Source organism: Microtus oregoni, unplaced genomic scaffold (genome assembly GCF_018167655.1).
Source record: "Microtus oregoni isolate MIOR12 unplaced genomic scaffold, Mior012 000025F_ref0000491, whole genome shotgun sequence".
Taxonomy (NCBI): Eukaryota; Metazoa; Chordata; class Mammalia; order Rodentia; family Cricetidae; genus Microtus; species Microtus oregoni.
In genome coordinates, this window is record NW_024543084.1 from 36007062 (window position 1) to 36024274 (window position 17213).

Below are 17213 nucleotides of genomic sequence, written 5' to 3' on the forward strand. Positions count from 1 at the left end.
CCACTTATTCACTCCCTCTCTTGGTTACAAACATCACATCATTATTATAAACATCGCACCTAGCGTACAGTACAGCTTGATGTGCATCTACTGAATGGATGCTAATGATTTACTTAACTCAGTTTACAAACATCGTATCATTACTATAAACAGAGCACCTAGCATACACTACCACTTGATAAGCATCGACTGAATTGATGCTAATGATTCACTTAACCCAGTTTAGGACCATGAAAGACACAGATGTGCCAAACAACATTTGCAATGACATTCTTAAGACGAATACATAAAGTTTTCTGGAGAGTTTCTCACGCTGTGCACAAAGCAAGGCGAGGCCACAAAGGAACATTAGCATAAACTGAAGACAAATCTTTTTGTGCAAATAGATCTTGCATTTAGCAACTATCATAGGTGAATAAATTCCTGATGTGAATATTTCTAGTATACACAATGCCTTTTAGGAACTAACTTTTTTTATATGTACTGGATATTGAAAGATGAAGCACAATCAAGAATGTACTTCAGTTTCTTTTTTTCAGTTTATTTGTTAACTAGTTTTATTTTCTTAAATTGATTTTACTGATACATGAAAACATAAAAATTGTACATATTAACAGGGTACCATGTAATTTTGACTGTACATCCTGTGTAATGTTTAATCATGTTAAATACAACCTGCTTACCCCTCATTACAGTAGAAATGCCAAATGCCTTCCTCAGAGCTTTGAAAAAAATGTATATTATTATCTATAGGAATGTACTTTGAGGTCAATGAAATAAACAAAGCTTACAGTGCACAATTACTGTCTTAGAAACTCCTGCAACTGCTAAGAGTTCCTGTAATTCTCATCCTCCTTGGTGACGGCATCTAACACTTACTGAGTACACAGCTAGAAAAACAAGCAGAACATAAGTGCTTCACTTACTTGGTCTCACTCTTTTAGTATTCTATGGGCAACAAACCATTATTACCCCTACTTTACATATGAGAAACCAAGTAAGGCACTTAAACAACTAAAAGACTTTAGCTAGAATATGAACCAGCAGTCTCACTCATCACTATTTTAATTATGTTCATGTATGTATATACTTAAATTTTTTAATTATATGTTTGTATGTGGGTAGGTACACATTTGTGTGCCATGGTGCACTACTGGAAGTAACAGGATAACTTGCAGGAGTTGTTGGTTTTTTTATTTTTTTAACCATGTGGGTCCTGGGTACTGAACTTGGGTTGTCTGGCTTGGAGGTAATTACATATACTCATTGAATCATTTCATTGGCTCATATGTACATTTTTTAAAGGGAGGGATTATTTATCTTGATGCATAGTTTCAGTCTGCTATGGCAGGGAGGGCCATATGTCTGCTATTCATCCATTTAGTTACCAAATATTTATCTATCATTCATGGCATGGGCTATAACTATGAATATGGGTGTGTATGTGTGTGTGTGTTGGTGTGTGTAAAATTTGTAAGTAAGGTTCTTAGCCTGAAGGAGATAATATTCTAGCGGAAGATAAACAAAAATAAGATGAATTCTATGAATTATAAAATAAATAAAAAGGTAACTTTGGATGGAAATTACTGTGCTCAAGGCTTCTGAAGATAACATTTGAGAAATGATACCTGAAAGTAAAAAATGAGTTAGAATTCATTGGGCTTTGGTGGTACATGCCTTTAATCCCAGCACTCAGGAGGCAAAGACAAAGGCAGGCAGATCTCTGTGAGTTCGAGGCCAGCCTGGTCTACAAGAGCTGGTTCCAGGACAGGCTCCAAAGCTACAGAGAAACACTGGAAAAATGCGTTAGAATTGAAAAGAACAAAGAGAAGCTCAATCTGGGTCAAGGCAAAGTCTCTAACATAGGAAGGGTTTGACTACCAAGGGGAAAGAGGATGAGAGCAACTGGGAGGTGAGTCAGAGAGGTGGTTAATGTCTTGTCAAATTTTACAGACCATGGTGAAGAAGGAATGCAATTTAACAGCAGCAGAAAATGTCAGGTCTTAAGCATAGTACTGGTGTGATATAATAGCTAACATTAAAAATGCTTCAGGTTTGAATTGGGGCAAAGAAAGAGAATGAGGAAGATGAGTTAAAACAACTGGATGACATGGCTAGTGGGTGGACTAAAGACGCAAGTGACAGCAGAAAGATTTGATTCATAAAATGTGTCCCCACTTTAATTAAGGTCAGAGAGTATTTGTGGGCAGTGCCAGCAGAAAGGCTCAAGATATGGCCTTGACAAACTAACATTTATCTACTGAGGACTCCTGTTCTTGCTGTGAAAGACTATCAAGGGCTAGACTTAGCCTCCCACAAAACAACTAGAAAACAGGATAAAACAGATAAAACAACGTAGATACTAAACAACATGCAACTAAGATAGTGATTCTGGGGTGACAGAAACAAATGAGGTGTATCCAGCCATTAAACTGGTCTTCTGTCTGAAAAGGACATACCTGAAGTCTGTGTGAACTTCCTAGACTAACAAAATGAAGATTGAGTTCCACTAGGCAAAAAGGATACAAAACCCTGCAAGGTCTTACATGTACATGTAGAGTGAAACTCTCCACTTGATATGATACCTAACATTAAAAACGGCTCTGGTTTGAATTGGGGCAAAAGGTTACAGATGGAAATGGAGTGAGGAAGACTGGTTAAGAAGGCTGAAGAATTCTCAAGGCTCATGCAGGTAGAGGAGACGACTGCACTTTGACCAGATGTGAGGAGTGTCTTCAATGAGAATCTGGGCATGCTGTGGAGGCCGCAGAAGGTCAGAGGTAACAACTTGAACTAGCTCTATGGTAAATAATTTTATATCTGCTGCAATAAAGCTGAAAAAGCTTGAAAATATAAAATGGACTGAGAGGTAAATGAACTATCTGAAAAAGCCCAACACATGTTAAAAGTATGACAACAGACCCCAGATACTCGCCACGTGATATTTATGATGTCCAGCTTTAAACAATTACAGAACATATGAGGAGCAAGATGAAAAGACCCTAAACTAGTAGGAAAACCAGTAGATAAAAACAGCAACTTGAATGCTAAAGCAATACTTAAATGACTTTTTTTATTGAATGAGAATAGCTTATTACTATAGAAAGGAAGACAGGCAAATTTGAACACATGACAAAATCTACTCCATGGAAAACCAAAATGAATGAAGGTTCAGTAACTTATGACATTGTATCAAGTAGTCTAATATGTATGTAATTGGACTCAGGAAGACAGTAGAAAAGGCACAAAACTAATAGCTAAAGGTTTAAAGACTTGATGACAACTATACCATCAAAAGACTCTGATGGGGGATTCCCCTCTGTATGCTATGAATATACTTTATTATCATTGGCTAATAAAGAAGCTACTTTGGCCTATGGCAGGGCAGAATAGGCAAGGTGGGAATTCCAAGTAGAAATAGAGGAGGAAAGAAGACAAAGGCATGTAGTTGCCAAAGGAGAGAGATGCTGAAACTTTATCAGTAAGTCACAGCCTTGCGGAAATACACAAATTAATAGAAAAAGGTAATTTAAGATGTAAGAGCTAGCTAGGAATATGCCTAAGCTATTGGACAAACAGTGCTGTAATTAATATAGTTTCTGTGTGATTATTTGGGTCAGAGAAGTCAGGAAATGAATAAGCAGTTTCCAAGAAGGATATACATACACCTGTACTCTAAAGTAGTTGAATACTAAAAGGAACACTAAATACAAGGGAATGAGGGTTACTCCCTGACAAACTTGTCAAAAACAAGTGTAACCTTGAAGACCATAACCCTATATCTAGTAGATATATTCTTTAAAACTGAGTATGGAAAAAAGAAAAAAGCTATCAACAGCCTAGACAAGAAATGTTGATTCTCAAAGTTAATGTTGATTCTCAAAGTGGAAGAAAAAAAGTACACAGAGGTAGGCAGAAAGATGGAAGCAGCAGTAACACTGTGAGGTTCTCAATTACACACAGGGTTGTACAATATTACTGGAAGAGAATTTATGAGAAGCTAAAGATTTATTTTGAAAGCAGAATGATCATTTAAGTTTTGAAAAGAAGTATATGAGGAAGCTACTAGTAGAAAGAGTAGATGAAATCCTAAAAACATTGAATCCCAAATAAAGGAAAAAAAATAAAAGCTTTGCTATTTTGTTTCTGTTTTGAACAAAACAAGTAGTCAAGTAGAATCACAGGTGCAAATACAGTCACATTGATGACATCATATGGATGCTTATGTTAAAGAGACTTCATACTGGTTACAAAGTGAGACTTTGGCAGGGTAGATGGCTCAGTTGGTCCAGTGCTTGCTGTTCAAGTGTAAAAAATCTTAGTTTGGATTTCCAGAACCCAGGTTAGGCCAATATGGTTGTACTATTTACAGCCCCTGTGGGAGGGAATAGGAGACTTCCTGGGAGCTTCTGGGCCAGCCAGCTTGGCCTACTATAGTAGCCAACAAGACACTTGTCTCAAGGCCTGAATGACAATGAGCAGAGGAAGTAGTTTCTGGAGAACAGCAACCACCATAGTCAGAGAGAAGTTCAACTCTATATGCTCATATGGGAAAAGAAGAAAGGCTTAAGATTAGCCACCCAAGATTCCACCTTAAGAAGACAGAAAAGGAGCGTGTCCCAAATGACAAATAAATGTTACCAGAGATTGAAAAAAAAATAATACTGCTGAGAAGTAGCAGCATCAAGAAAGGAGAGAACGGGTTCAGGAATGGCAGTGTACTACCAACTGCCGACCTCGACAAGAGCAGGTTAGTCGAAAGCCGTGCAGAATGTACTTGGGAGTGAATGCATGTGTAGAGACTACAGCATATTTAAGATGTGTAGACATGAATAGCAGAGAAACAGATGGTGGGTGAGTAAACAAGACATGTGGTCAAGCCAGGCTTGCATTTTACGATGAGATTTCTTAGGACACTGAAGAAATGATCCACTATAGAAAAGATGGGCCGGAGCAGAAAAGCAATGGAGCAAAGCCCCTGAGAAGGCAAGTGGGTGAGAGAAGACTTTGTTAGAAACAGGACACAAGTAATTTAACTTAATACAAAAAGACCTGATTGAGCAGTGAAAATCGTTGTAAGAAGTTAGGTCACACTATTTTAGTTTAATGGATTACTTATAATTTTTACTTTAATGGTTCAGTTATGAAGTTTTGACTACCATTATCAATCTTACTGTTTACTACACTGGCCCAGTGACGGCTTTCCTGATCTCAGAATGGATGTGAAAACTTTTGTTCTAGTCTGAAACGGCCATGGATTGCTAGGTTTCTTCTGTTTTCCTTCTTGCCTCTTCTCTCACAGAAATCTACATGATATCTGCATTGTGGCTAAAATCTTCCAGAGTAAGCACTTCAAATAGAAGTTTTTAAAGCTCAATTAAAGTTTAAGAGGACACCAATATTCAAAAGCATCACACAATGTGAGTATTAGCCTAGTAAATAGCAATAAATTCAAAAGCTCGGGCTAATGACAGCTACACAGATAGCACATGGGGAGCTGGCGAATGGTTCCGATTAAAGTGCTTGCCAAGCAAACATGAGGACTTGAGTTTGATTCCAGCACCCATGTAAAACGCTTACCATGTGATGTGTGCTTGTAATCCCAGTGCTGAGAGGCAGAGACAGGGATTCCTGGGCATGGTGGTGAGCTAGCCTAGCCTAACTGGGAAGCTCCAGGCCAATGAGAGGCGCTATCTCAAAAACCAAAGTGCACAATGTCTAAGGAACAATGCCTTGAGTTTGACTACTGGTGCCTACAGACACACGTGCACAATAACACATAGAAAGAAAGTACATAAGTAATAATGATAGCGCTTATGTCTGATAACGCCTTTGGGTTTAATGCTGAAGACTATAAAACTATTCTGGTAGTTTATATCTTCTAATGTCTGCTATTTAGAGTAAGCAACAGAATTTAACATTTCTAAGTTTAAGAGAAACATAATTAAATACTTTACCAATAAAAAGGACACTCAACTAGATTGAAAAACAAAATGATGTTATTTTGAAACACAGTTAAAGATTAAAGAATTCTGGCAATTTAATTATATATAGGGGCAAATAGACAAAACAGTCAATTTCAGATATAAAAATATGAATTTAAGCAAACAATTAATTTTTCATTAAAGAGATACTTTTATGTAAATTATAATGGTGCTTTTTAGCACATGGAGAAATGGATATACTTCATTCATTTTTGATGAATTTTAATAGCACAAAACCTATTCTGTGTGTGTGTATGTGTTCATTTGCATGTGCACGTGTGTGTAAACAGGAGGCCTACATTTCTCTCTACCTTATTTTTTGAGTCATGATCTCACCAAACATGGAGCTCACCAATTTGATTAGGTTGGCTCAACAGCAACGCCAGCGATCTTCCTGCACTATGATTTCAGCTGGGTACTACCCTGCCCGGCTCTACGTGGGTGCTGGACGTTCAAACTCAGGTGTTGAAGCTTACACTTTACTAACTGAGCAATTTCTCTAGCCACAAAACTATTTCTTAAATAGAAATAATTCAGCCATTATAAATTTTGGATTTTACTTGCAAAAATTTATTTTATGAAAATAATTATAGGATTAATAGAGGCAGAGGTCCAATAATAGAAATGTACTGCTAAGAATGTGTTACAAGTAATCTAACAGAATTCCCAACACCAGGTCAGGATTCTCCAAGAGACTGACTCCTAAAACATTTTAGCCCTTGACTGTCCTCCCAGTCCCAAGGTGGAGTGTGCCTATTGCTAAAGCACGGCCCAGATGCCTCTCAGCTGGAACTGACCTGAAGAACTGCTCTGATGACTAGCTTTCATAGAACCAGAACGTTTCATGCAAGCTTCCAAAAATAGGGGAAAACCCAACAGTTATACCCAGCTATGATGCCTATGAACAACAATGACCAGCACGGCACGGTAACTTTAAGGGTGCAGTAGTGGCACCACCTTGACGATAACCAGCAACTTGCTAATCAGACTTAAGACCCACTCAACAAGAGGAAAATCTCAGAAGAGATGCCATGCCCCGCTCCCGGGCAGACACACACAATTCAGCTCCGACCCAGAATGGACTTAGGCTAGAATCTTCCCGGTAAGACCGGTGCTCACAGATTATTAGAGATGGGTTGATCGGGATATCAGAATTAGCCAGTAACGGCTAGAGCTAAAGGGCCAAGCAGTGTTTACATGAATACAATTTGTGTGTTGTTATTTCGGGTAAAGCTAGCCGTGGGCCTGCCACTCTTATTACTACATATTATACCTTTCAGTTTTGTGTTTTTTTTTTTGTTTTTGTTTTTTATTGAGAGAAGGAGAAAAAAAAAACAAGTTTCCACCTCCTCCCAGCCTCCCATTTCCCTCCCCCTCCTCCCACCTTTCTCCCCCTCCCCCCACTCCTTTCCCCCTCCCTCTCCAGTCCAAAGAGCAGTCAGGGTTTTCTGCCCTGTGGTAAGACCTAGGACCTCCCACCTCCGTCCATATCTAGGAAGGTGAACATTGAAACTGGCTAGGCTCCCACAAAGCCATCACATTACGTAGGATCAAACCCCTGTGCCATTGTCCTTTGTGTCTCATCAGCCCTCATTGTTCGCCATGTTCAGAGAGTCCAGTTTTATCCCATGCTTTTTCAGTCACAGTCCAGCTGGTCTTGGTGAGCTCTCAATAGATCAGCTCCACTGTCTCAGTGGGTCTGAGCTCACTTCCTCTTCCTCCCAGCATTCTGTTCTGTTTTCTCCACCCACCTGTGTTCTAACCTATGAGGGCCAGCCAAGCAGTTTCTTTATTTTTTTAACCAATGACCTTCCTCCATCAATAATATATACACAAAGAGCATGTATGATAAAAATCAGGGGGGAAAAATAAATAAAAATTAAAGATGTGAAATAGAAACACTTTAAAAAATGAAAAAGTAAAAGTAAAAGAAAGATAAAATCTCTCATGAGACATTAAGAGGCAAATAACCTCCAAAGATGCTATTGTGTTATATGGGATAATCTTCTTGTATACTATAAAGCTATGTCTTTGTCAAGGAACCTTTTGATTGCTTTAATAAAGACTGAATTGCCAACAGCTAGACAGGAGATAGTAGATGGGACTTCCAGGGAGAGAAAGGTATGGTGGAAGAATTTAGGTGCCAGTGAGACCTGGAACATGTTGGACATACAGAATGGAAGATACATAAAAGCCACATGGCACAACATAGATTAATAGAAACAGATTAATTTAAGATGTAAGTATCTAGATCAAAACAAACCTCGGACAAATGCCAAGGTTACATATTTAACAGTAAGTCTCTGTTGTTATTTGGGTACTGGCAGTTCAAGAAATTCTGATGAGAAAGCATAACTATAATTGAGTTTATACCTGCAGTTTCTGATGTCACAGAAATTATGTATCCCCTTGTATACAGAGTTAAATTATTTTATAAATTGAAATATTTTAACCAATATGCAGTAAATTTTAGCAACTAGTCTGTTCTATGGAAAAAAAAAAACAAGAGGAAAATCACACCTGGCACTGGAAACCTAGCCAATTAACCATGGCTAGGGAAGTCATGGATCTTGGAGAAGAACCTACATTCTCCACTTTACTAAACCAGGATAATCCTTAAGTATATTCTAAATGTTTATCTTTATACTCTAAGAGTGTAAGTGCAGTCCTTACTTTTTACCAAGAAAGCTTCTCTTTGCAATAGAATGAGACCAACACAGAAAACAACAAGCAAAAGTGCAGAGTTATGGAGTCCTGCCCCAATGGATACACCTACCAAACAACCCTCAGCTAATGCTCAGAGAACATTGCAGAAGAAGGAACAGGAAGGTGTACGAGCCAGAGGATCAGGGAGTTTGCTATAAGATAGCATCTCTTAGTAATAATGTCAGGAGTTACACCCATGTCTTAGCAGTAAGACTGCTAAAGCATGAGCTGAATAAGAACAACAATAACAGAGATGCCAAAGCAGAAGGAAAGGCCTATTAGGCCTCAGTCTTACACAAAAAAACTACAGGCAACTAAGGAATACTGAGAGTGAGACAAGCAGTCTTCACCAGGGAGCAGCACATCAACTGGTGATTCAATACCATGAGGTTAGCCCTGAAACATACATACAAGTAGCAGACAAGACTGGGCAGGCTATGTTAAGGAATATATATATATATATATATATATATATATATATATATATATATGCATGCTAACAACAATTAATGGGAAAAGAGACTTTAAGTTATACTTATTGTTAATAATATCAAAACAATCAAAACAATATCTGTAATATTGCAATATACACAATAAAAAGAGCTACACAAACAATATACATGACATATTTTGGTAGGTATACATATGTAAAATTACATATAAGTAAAGTAGGCAAATGAATTTACAAATCCAGAGGAGAGCTCTGCAGGGAAGCAGGCGGAGGAGCTAAGAGAATCCAGATGGAAGCTGTATCCACTCTGCACCACACAGTCCTACTTGTAGAATGAAGCTGCCCATAAAAGAGTGAAAACCACAAGAGCCAGAGTGGTGTGCAGGAGTCCAAGGAACTATCAGGAAAGGACTTACACCTCTCCTCTGGCCCGTCTCAACAGAATCACAGGAACATCAAGGTTGCCGAAACAGCCACATCCTTTGGCTGGAGGTATTGGCATTTGCTGTGGGACCTGATGTGTGGTAACATTGAATGGTAGCTGAGAAAACAATTCCTCAGACGAGCAACTCGGAGTGCCTGCTATAAACTCTGTCTTATTCCCCAAGTAGGATATTTACTGAGAGAGAACCAGAGCTCCAAAGCTATTTGTTAGCACCACTAAAAAGAGCCTTAGCCAATATCCAGTAAAGTCGGGACATTCTGTTGCTTTTGTTTGTACTTGTTTGGGTTTTGAATCAATTAAAAGCCAGTACTGGCCATCGGGCAATGCTATCAGTGGAGAGACAGCATCATCCAAATGAGACCACACTTACCTTTGGGTTGTTTGCATCAAATAGACCAGTTGAAAGCCCAATCAGTAAGGAGTTCTTGGTTTTAGTTTTTGGTGGTGAATCAGAGCGAGATCGGAGTGAAACTGGTTCTGACTGAACTACGCTCAAGTACTCAGACTGAGCCACTTTCTGGAAGAATGGTTCTGGCGGTACTGACTTCTCTATGTCACATCTGGACTGCTGAGAATCATCTACTGCAGGCTCTGTGGAATAAAAAGAGATTATATCATAAATTTATAGAATAGCACTTAAAATTCTAAAAATATCAGCAAGTATCATATAATATTTAACACGCATCCCATCCTAAGATCTGCAGAGATGGCTTGGTGCTAAAACACTTGCTGTTCTTGCAGGAGCCCTGGGTGTGGCTCCTAGGACCTCCCATAGCAGCTCGCAACCATCTTTAACTTCAGTTCCAGAGAATCTGACCTGCTATACTCTTCTGGCTTCTGTGGGTACCATGACCAAATGTGGAACAAATACTACTTATATGCAGACAAAACACTCAGCCATATAAAATATTTTTTAATTAAAAATGAATTAAAAAAAACTCATACCAGGAAAACAAAATCAAAGTATACATATAAGTATACTGTATACTATCTTAAAAATAACCATTAAGGAGACATAACATTTTAATTTCATATATATCTTTATTATATTAGAAGTTTTAAAATAAAGAAATCTAAAGAAATGTAAAAATACAGTTTAGAAAATCAATTTTTCTGTTCGTTTTCATAGAGGAGAAAAATTGTTTATATTGTGTTATATTTTGAACAACAGTATTTTAAAAAGATACCAGTTTACTCAGTGTCTTTGGTATATTGCTTTGTTTTAGCAGCAAATTCTTTTCATTTTCAACAATACAACTTACCAAAAAGTTAACTGCTTATATTACCACAATCCCGGGCCAGCTAGTACAGGTTCCTAGTTTCAAGGCCTATTTTAAAATAGAATAATGACGACTTATAATGGTGCCCAAATGAGACAGGCTGGTGTTAAGAAGCCGTCCAGAAAGAGTTAGACTCCTACAGTGGCACTTACCTATATGATTCTCACGAGACTGCTCCACATTCCCTGGAATGCTGCCTTCACAAACCTCACTCTGCTGCTCAACAACCTTATCTTCCAACCTGCCACAGACAGACAAACCAAACAAAATAAATACCACGCAGTTTTATTAGAAATAAAAGCCCTTTTATATAAAGAAAATGAAATCCACATCTACTAGCATCCTGAACTCCCCTGTCCAAATGATTTTCTAATCTTAATATAATACTTCCTCTTTAAGTACAGTGTTTTCTACTTTGAGCAAAGTGAAACTCTTACCAATCACTAATCATTAGTTAATATTCATTCATTCTGAAAGTTTACATTGGTCAAAACTCTAAAGAATGACTAAATTACAAATGCAATTCATCTAAATATCACATCTCTGCTTCAAAAAACCACCTGATTTTGCAAAAATATTTTATGTAAAACATTATTCATTGCAGCATCACAATACATAGCATGAATATTCATCAAGTAGTAAGTTATTGAGTTTTCTTATATCCATATAATAGAATATAAAATAGAGAACTTTCAATTAATGTGAGAAAATTTCCCAGACTACAAACTTTTTAAAAAAGTATTTGTTCTATATGTATGTGTATGTGTGTGTACATCACATGTGCACAGGAATCCTTGAAGGAGGGAAGAGGAATCAGATACCCTGAAACTAGAGTTACAGGGTCTATGAGTTGGCATGTATGTGCTGGGAGCCAATCCCAGGTCCGCAAGAGCAGTAAGCCCTTTTTAACTGCTGACTACCGACTTTATAAACAAAGTGAGCATGGAGTTTGCTCAGTGGTTAAGAGGGAGCACTGACTGTTCTTTCATAAGGACCAGCGTTTGGATCCCAGCACACACACGGATCAGCTCATAAAAACTACAGGTCCAGCGCCAAGGGATTCAGTGTGGCTTCCTGCCTCCATATTTTATCTGTGCACACACATGTGAGCATACACTTTCAAAGACACACAAACACATATTAAAAAACTGAAAAGGTTTTAATAAGCATTGTATATATTAGCAACTGTATTTGAAAAGACTATGTATTTTGTTTATATATAATAAAAATTATCTGCAGAGAAAAATCAGAAATTGGTTGAATGGGAATAAAGGCTGGCAAGACATTTACTGCTTATCTTCATATAGTTTTTTATTTCTGTCCCATGCTAATATCTATTAAGAAATCAAATTACTTTATAGGGGGTACTACAATATGAAGTTATTAAACTACAACATTAGTTAATACAGCATTACTTATTAAAGAGCTTACCAAAGGGACCTGGCTTTGAAAAGTAAAGAAAAAGACAACATACTCAGTTTCCTTAGCTTCTTCTTCCTCACTAATCCACACATCATTAACAGCACGTGGCAAACTCCCATCTGTGTCTGTGCTACTTGGCTCTTGGAGAACTTCTGTCTCCAAATCATCAGGTTCTGCAAAGCAAGATCAGGAGATGTCAGAGTAAAGTTTGCTGAGAATGGGCTGACTAACTTTCTGTAAGTTATTATTTCAGTTAGTTTAACTCAAGAAAATCAACTGTTTAAAGCTTTCTGGGCTAGTTCTGTAGCACAGTCATTCCTAAAATGAAAGACTAGGCCTTTCATTTTTTTTGGTATAACAAAAATACTTGAGTACTGTGCACAATATTCATTATTATGTAAGGTATATGCCGGGCGGTGGTGGTGCACGTCTTTAATCCCAGCACTCGGGAGGCAGAGGCAGGCGGATCTCTATGAGTTCGAGGCCAGCCTGGTCTACAAGAGCTAGTTCCAGGACAGGCTCCAAAGCTACAGAGACACCCTGCCTCAAAAAAAAAAAAAAAAGAAAAAAGAAAAAGAAAAAAGATATAAGCCTTATTAAAACTACAGCAATATGTAAATCAGCATAAAGGAATCAAAACTAAAGACTAAAGATACCTGTTGTTACAAGTATGAGAAAATAGACTGTATTATTAATATTTAGTAAAGAAACTTTAATCTTGGAAATCTTCCAACAACCACAAAAGAAAACCAATATGATTACCTGGACTTTTACAATGGCCTTGAGAAAACTGAAGTATGCTAAATCAATTTTCTTATACCCTCAAATAATTAATAGCTAGGAAACTATTTTTCTGGCCGTCTTTAAAGAGAGTCTATTTGTCCATTTATATGTGCATGTATATGTCTGCATGAATGTATGCACATATGCAAGGTATGTGTAAATATATGTAGAGGCTAGAAAAGAGCCCGATCCCTTCGAGCTGAAGTTATGAGTGCTTGCAGAATGGCAGACATGGGGTGCTGGGATTCACACTCCGGTCTGCATAACTGTGCAGCAAGTGCTTTGCTGCTGAGTCCTCTCTTCAGTCCCACTGAGACTTCTATTTTTCCTGTCTGAGATCATATACTTTCTTCCTTAATTCAACACCATGCACATTTTTTCATGGACTTCAGATATGCTTTTCTTATCTATTTTCAAATTTCTAATGATTTGCCCTATTGTGAAAGACAAGAGACATGCAAATACTAATTTTGATCTGTTGCTCACATGAATGTTTGGGTCATCCATACAAGGTATGTACTAAGATAGAAGAACCTTTTTATTTTGTCTTTTAATGTGTAATTCTGTTCTTGTTAAATGGAGGGAGAAAAGGAGGTGGCAATGGGTTGGTTGTTTCTAGAAAGAAGCTGACACAAGTTTTCCTTTGGGAGAGTTTTATCGGCCTTAAGATAACAGAGACGCAGTCACTCTGAGGCAGGACAGTGCCCTCTAACAGACAACAGGAAGGAGAAGGCCTGATGGAGGAGAGCTTTCCCTTAGAACCCACAAAGGAGTTTTAGTAAGAGGCACAGCTTAAAGAACCAGAGAGACAGCTGTCATGGACAGAATGATGGGAGGGGATCAATTTTAGAGAAATTCTACAAACACAGGAAAATATATGACCTTTATATCCTTCCAGGGGCTGGTATGAAGCTCCATATCACATGATTTTGTTCAACACAGCCCACTGACAGGGAGCACGAAGGAGCCAGCTACAGTGTAGCACTATAAATCAGGGGTGGTAGATCCACAGCACAGATAGCTTCTTAACTCTATGTCCCAGAGAAAGAGCTGAGGGGAGCAAGGCCTGGTTTTTCCAGGCTGTGGGATGGACTTCTTAGAGAGATCAGCTTCTTAAAGGGGTAGGTTCACTATTTAACAATTCCCTAGTGATCTTCAGCTCTATCAAAACTAACATTCTATCCTCTAAACTCAATTTGTGACCATGGTTTCCATAAAGCCTAAAATATTTACTCCACAACTCTGTAGGAAAAGTGAAGCTTGCCAACCTCAAAACTAGGCTATAAACTCTCTACTATATGCACACTCATCCTGCTGGTTAATTTTATCTTTTAAATATTTTATTATTAATTTTTAAGAAGGGTACAACATACTACCTTGTTTGGGATACTATGATAAAGTATCAGACTGGTGACTTGAAGAGAAATTTATTTCTCTTCATTTCAGCAGTCAAGAGAATCTAGCATCAGGATCCCAGCACAGTCAGTTCTGGAGAAAGGTTTTCCTCCAGGTACACTGACAGCCTTTTTCTTCATGTATTTTCAGCATGATATAGAACAAAGGCTGACTTTCCGGCCTTTTCTTAGAAGGAAATTAATGCCATTCATGAGGCCAACATACACATCTTTTGAGGAAGAGACATCATTCTGTACCACATGACTAACTATGCTCTGTGAACGCAATGGGTTACTGTGGTGAACATGCTGCATGGGACACAGTCTCTGACAGTCTCCTTATCTAATGAGCACAATGGAAGTGATGCTATTCCTATTCACGACTGAATGTTTAGGAAACTGGCAGCCTCTGGTTGGTATCTGGAAGTCAAAGCATCATAAAGAAGTTTATTTAGCTCAGAAAAAACCCATGGCAATTTTTTGACACTAAAATATCAATATTATTGTGGAAAGAATGTAGTATTTTTAGTTAATGAGCAGGCTGGTAGGTTAAAGATGGTTGCAGATTCTTTAATGCTCTTCCCTTTGAGAGGCAGGCCTAGCTCCCTACCTTGGGCACACTCTGGGTTTGTGACAGCTCTGACCAATAGAAGTGCTAATGGTCCCAGTTCAGTTCTCTGGTTAACTTTAAAGAACACACACAGCAAAAAAAAAAAAAAAAAAAAAAATCAATCAAACTAACAAAAAACCATACACACCATACACAGCTTTTAATGTAGCACCTGAGATGGCTGTAGGTTCTTTAAGACCTTCTCCTCTCAGAGGTGAATCCTATTTCCCCCACATCGGAACCTCCAGGTCATCAGAGAATAAAATCATATAAGCTATGAAAAACAGGTGCTGGAGAGACTGCTCGACTGTGAAGAGCACTGGGTGTTTTCCCAAGGACCCAAGTGCAATTCCCAGCACCCACGTGGTGACTCACGATCATCTCAGACTTCAGCTGCATCATCATCTTCTGGCTTAGGCAGGCACCAGACATACAAACAGGTAAACCCCCATGTTCATAAAATAATAAAAGCTTTATTTTGAAAGGTAGGAAGAATACAGAATGTGACTGAGGTTCCTCAAAACACAGAGAGGGGCCTGTCACACTCGGCTTCTGAGGTTTACCTTCCAAGACGGCAGAAAAATGATCACGTCGTCTCACTGACAGCTGAGTATCACATCGCTTGGCCTCTTAGGCAAAGACAATGTACTAGGAAAATCACAATCCCAGTCTTGACTCAACCCTGATCCATAAAATAATGGGATAGAATGGTCAGTAACTAGGACGCATGGTCCTATATGCCCGTAGCTCTCACCAGCAGCGAGAGCGGGACTCTGCACTCTAGGAGACCAGCCCGACCCTCCTAACGCAACCCTTGAAAACTCTTGGTCTTCAAAACCAAAAACGGGGGGGGGGGGGGGGAGATAGTTACTAAAATTAGTGAGCCTAATTTGAGATGAATTACTCAAACATACACACAAATTTTGACAATTTCTTCAATGATTCAATACTAATTAAAATTTAGCTCATTTAAATGCATTACAACATACCTTCCACATTTCCTTCTGACGTTGGTGGAGGCACCTCACTAAACTTTGGGCTTTCTGTTTCAACAGAATCAACAGTACCTGATGGATTTATTTCTTTTGAAGTACATTCTGGTTTCTCTTCTCCAACAATTAAGGGCTTGTAGTTTTCGCCTTCAGGATAAATCTCTGTAGAAGCAAAACAACGAAAAGTCTACTGCTCTCAAGAGGTTTTGAAGTTACTTGCAATGATATTTAGAGCCAAAAAAACCAAAAACAAACCCTAGATTGTTGCATCAGGTGAAGCTCTTTTACACACTAGAAACTAATGAGTTAAGAAAATGTGGCAGCCAAATTTCATTTCATAATGACCTTCAAGGTGGATAACACAATTTGAATTCTTCCTTTTGGGGAAAAATTAATACACCTGTATCAGAATTGAATTTTAAAATTACTAACCAACTTTTAAAAGCTATTTGTTTTCATATAGCTTCGTTTTTCACATGTAGTTTTTCATATGATATTTACTTCTAGTTTGCTACAAACTCTGCACACTGTGGCTGTTTCCAGGAAAAGATTGATCATAAAACAACTGACTGTAGTCATTGACTCTCCTCATTCCTGTGTGACTGTTTACAAGCCAGTGCCCCAACTCCCCCAAATCAATGTTGTCATAGGTGGATGATTTTATATATACAATAAATAATCCTGCTAATATGTAAATCTCACAGTTCACTGAACTACCTCACTAACTCAGCTTTTTAATAAATCATATATTAGAAACATTATAAATTATGGCTCCTTAAAAGTTCCAATTTTAGGAATTCCCATATCTAATTTTTAGTGGTGTTTTTTATTCATCTCCCTCTAATATAGCTTTTTTGAATCAGGGTCTCACCATGTAGCCCTTGCTGGCTTGGATTCCCTATGTAGATCATGCTGGCTTTGAACTCAGAGATCTGCCTGCCTCTGCTTCCCAAGTGCTGGGATTAAAGGCATGGACCATCATGCCTGGCACTATTCTAGCTCAGTAAAAATTTCGTTTTTCATGGATTTGAAGCAGAGAGAGGAGGGTATATCGAGAGGGTTAGAAAAAAGGGAGCATGAAATATTATAATCTCAAAAAAGTTTGATTTTGCAAGTACGTTTAATGACTGGTTCTAACATTCCCCA

The 17213-nt window shown here is 38.2% G+C and overlaps 1 protein-coding gene across 1 annotated transcript in view; it reads right to left on the reverse strand.

The window, feature by feature from the left end:
* Positions 1-17213, reverse strand: part of LOC121462693 (serine/threonine-protein kinase Nek1-like) — a 121837-nt gene that overhangs the window by 28496 nt on the left and 76128 nt on the right. The window contains 4 exon segments of the mRNA XM_041674512.1: positions 9957-10177; positions 11019-11107; positions 12341-12461; positions 16065-16229. Of these exon segments, the coding sequence (XP_041530446.1) occupies positions 9957-10177; positions 11019-11107; positions 12341-12461; positions 16065-16229 (596 nt within the window).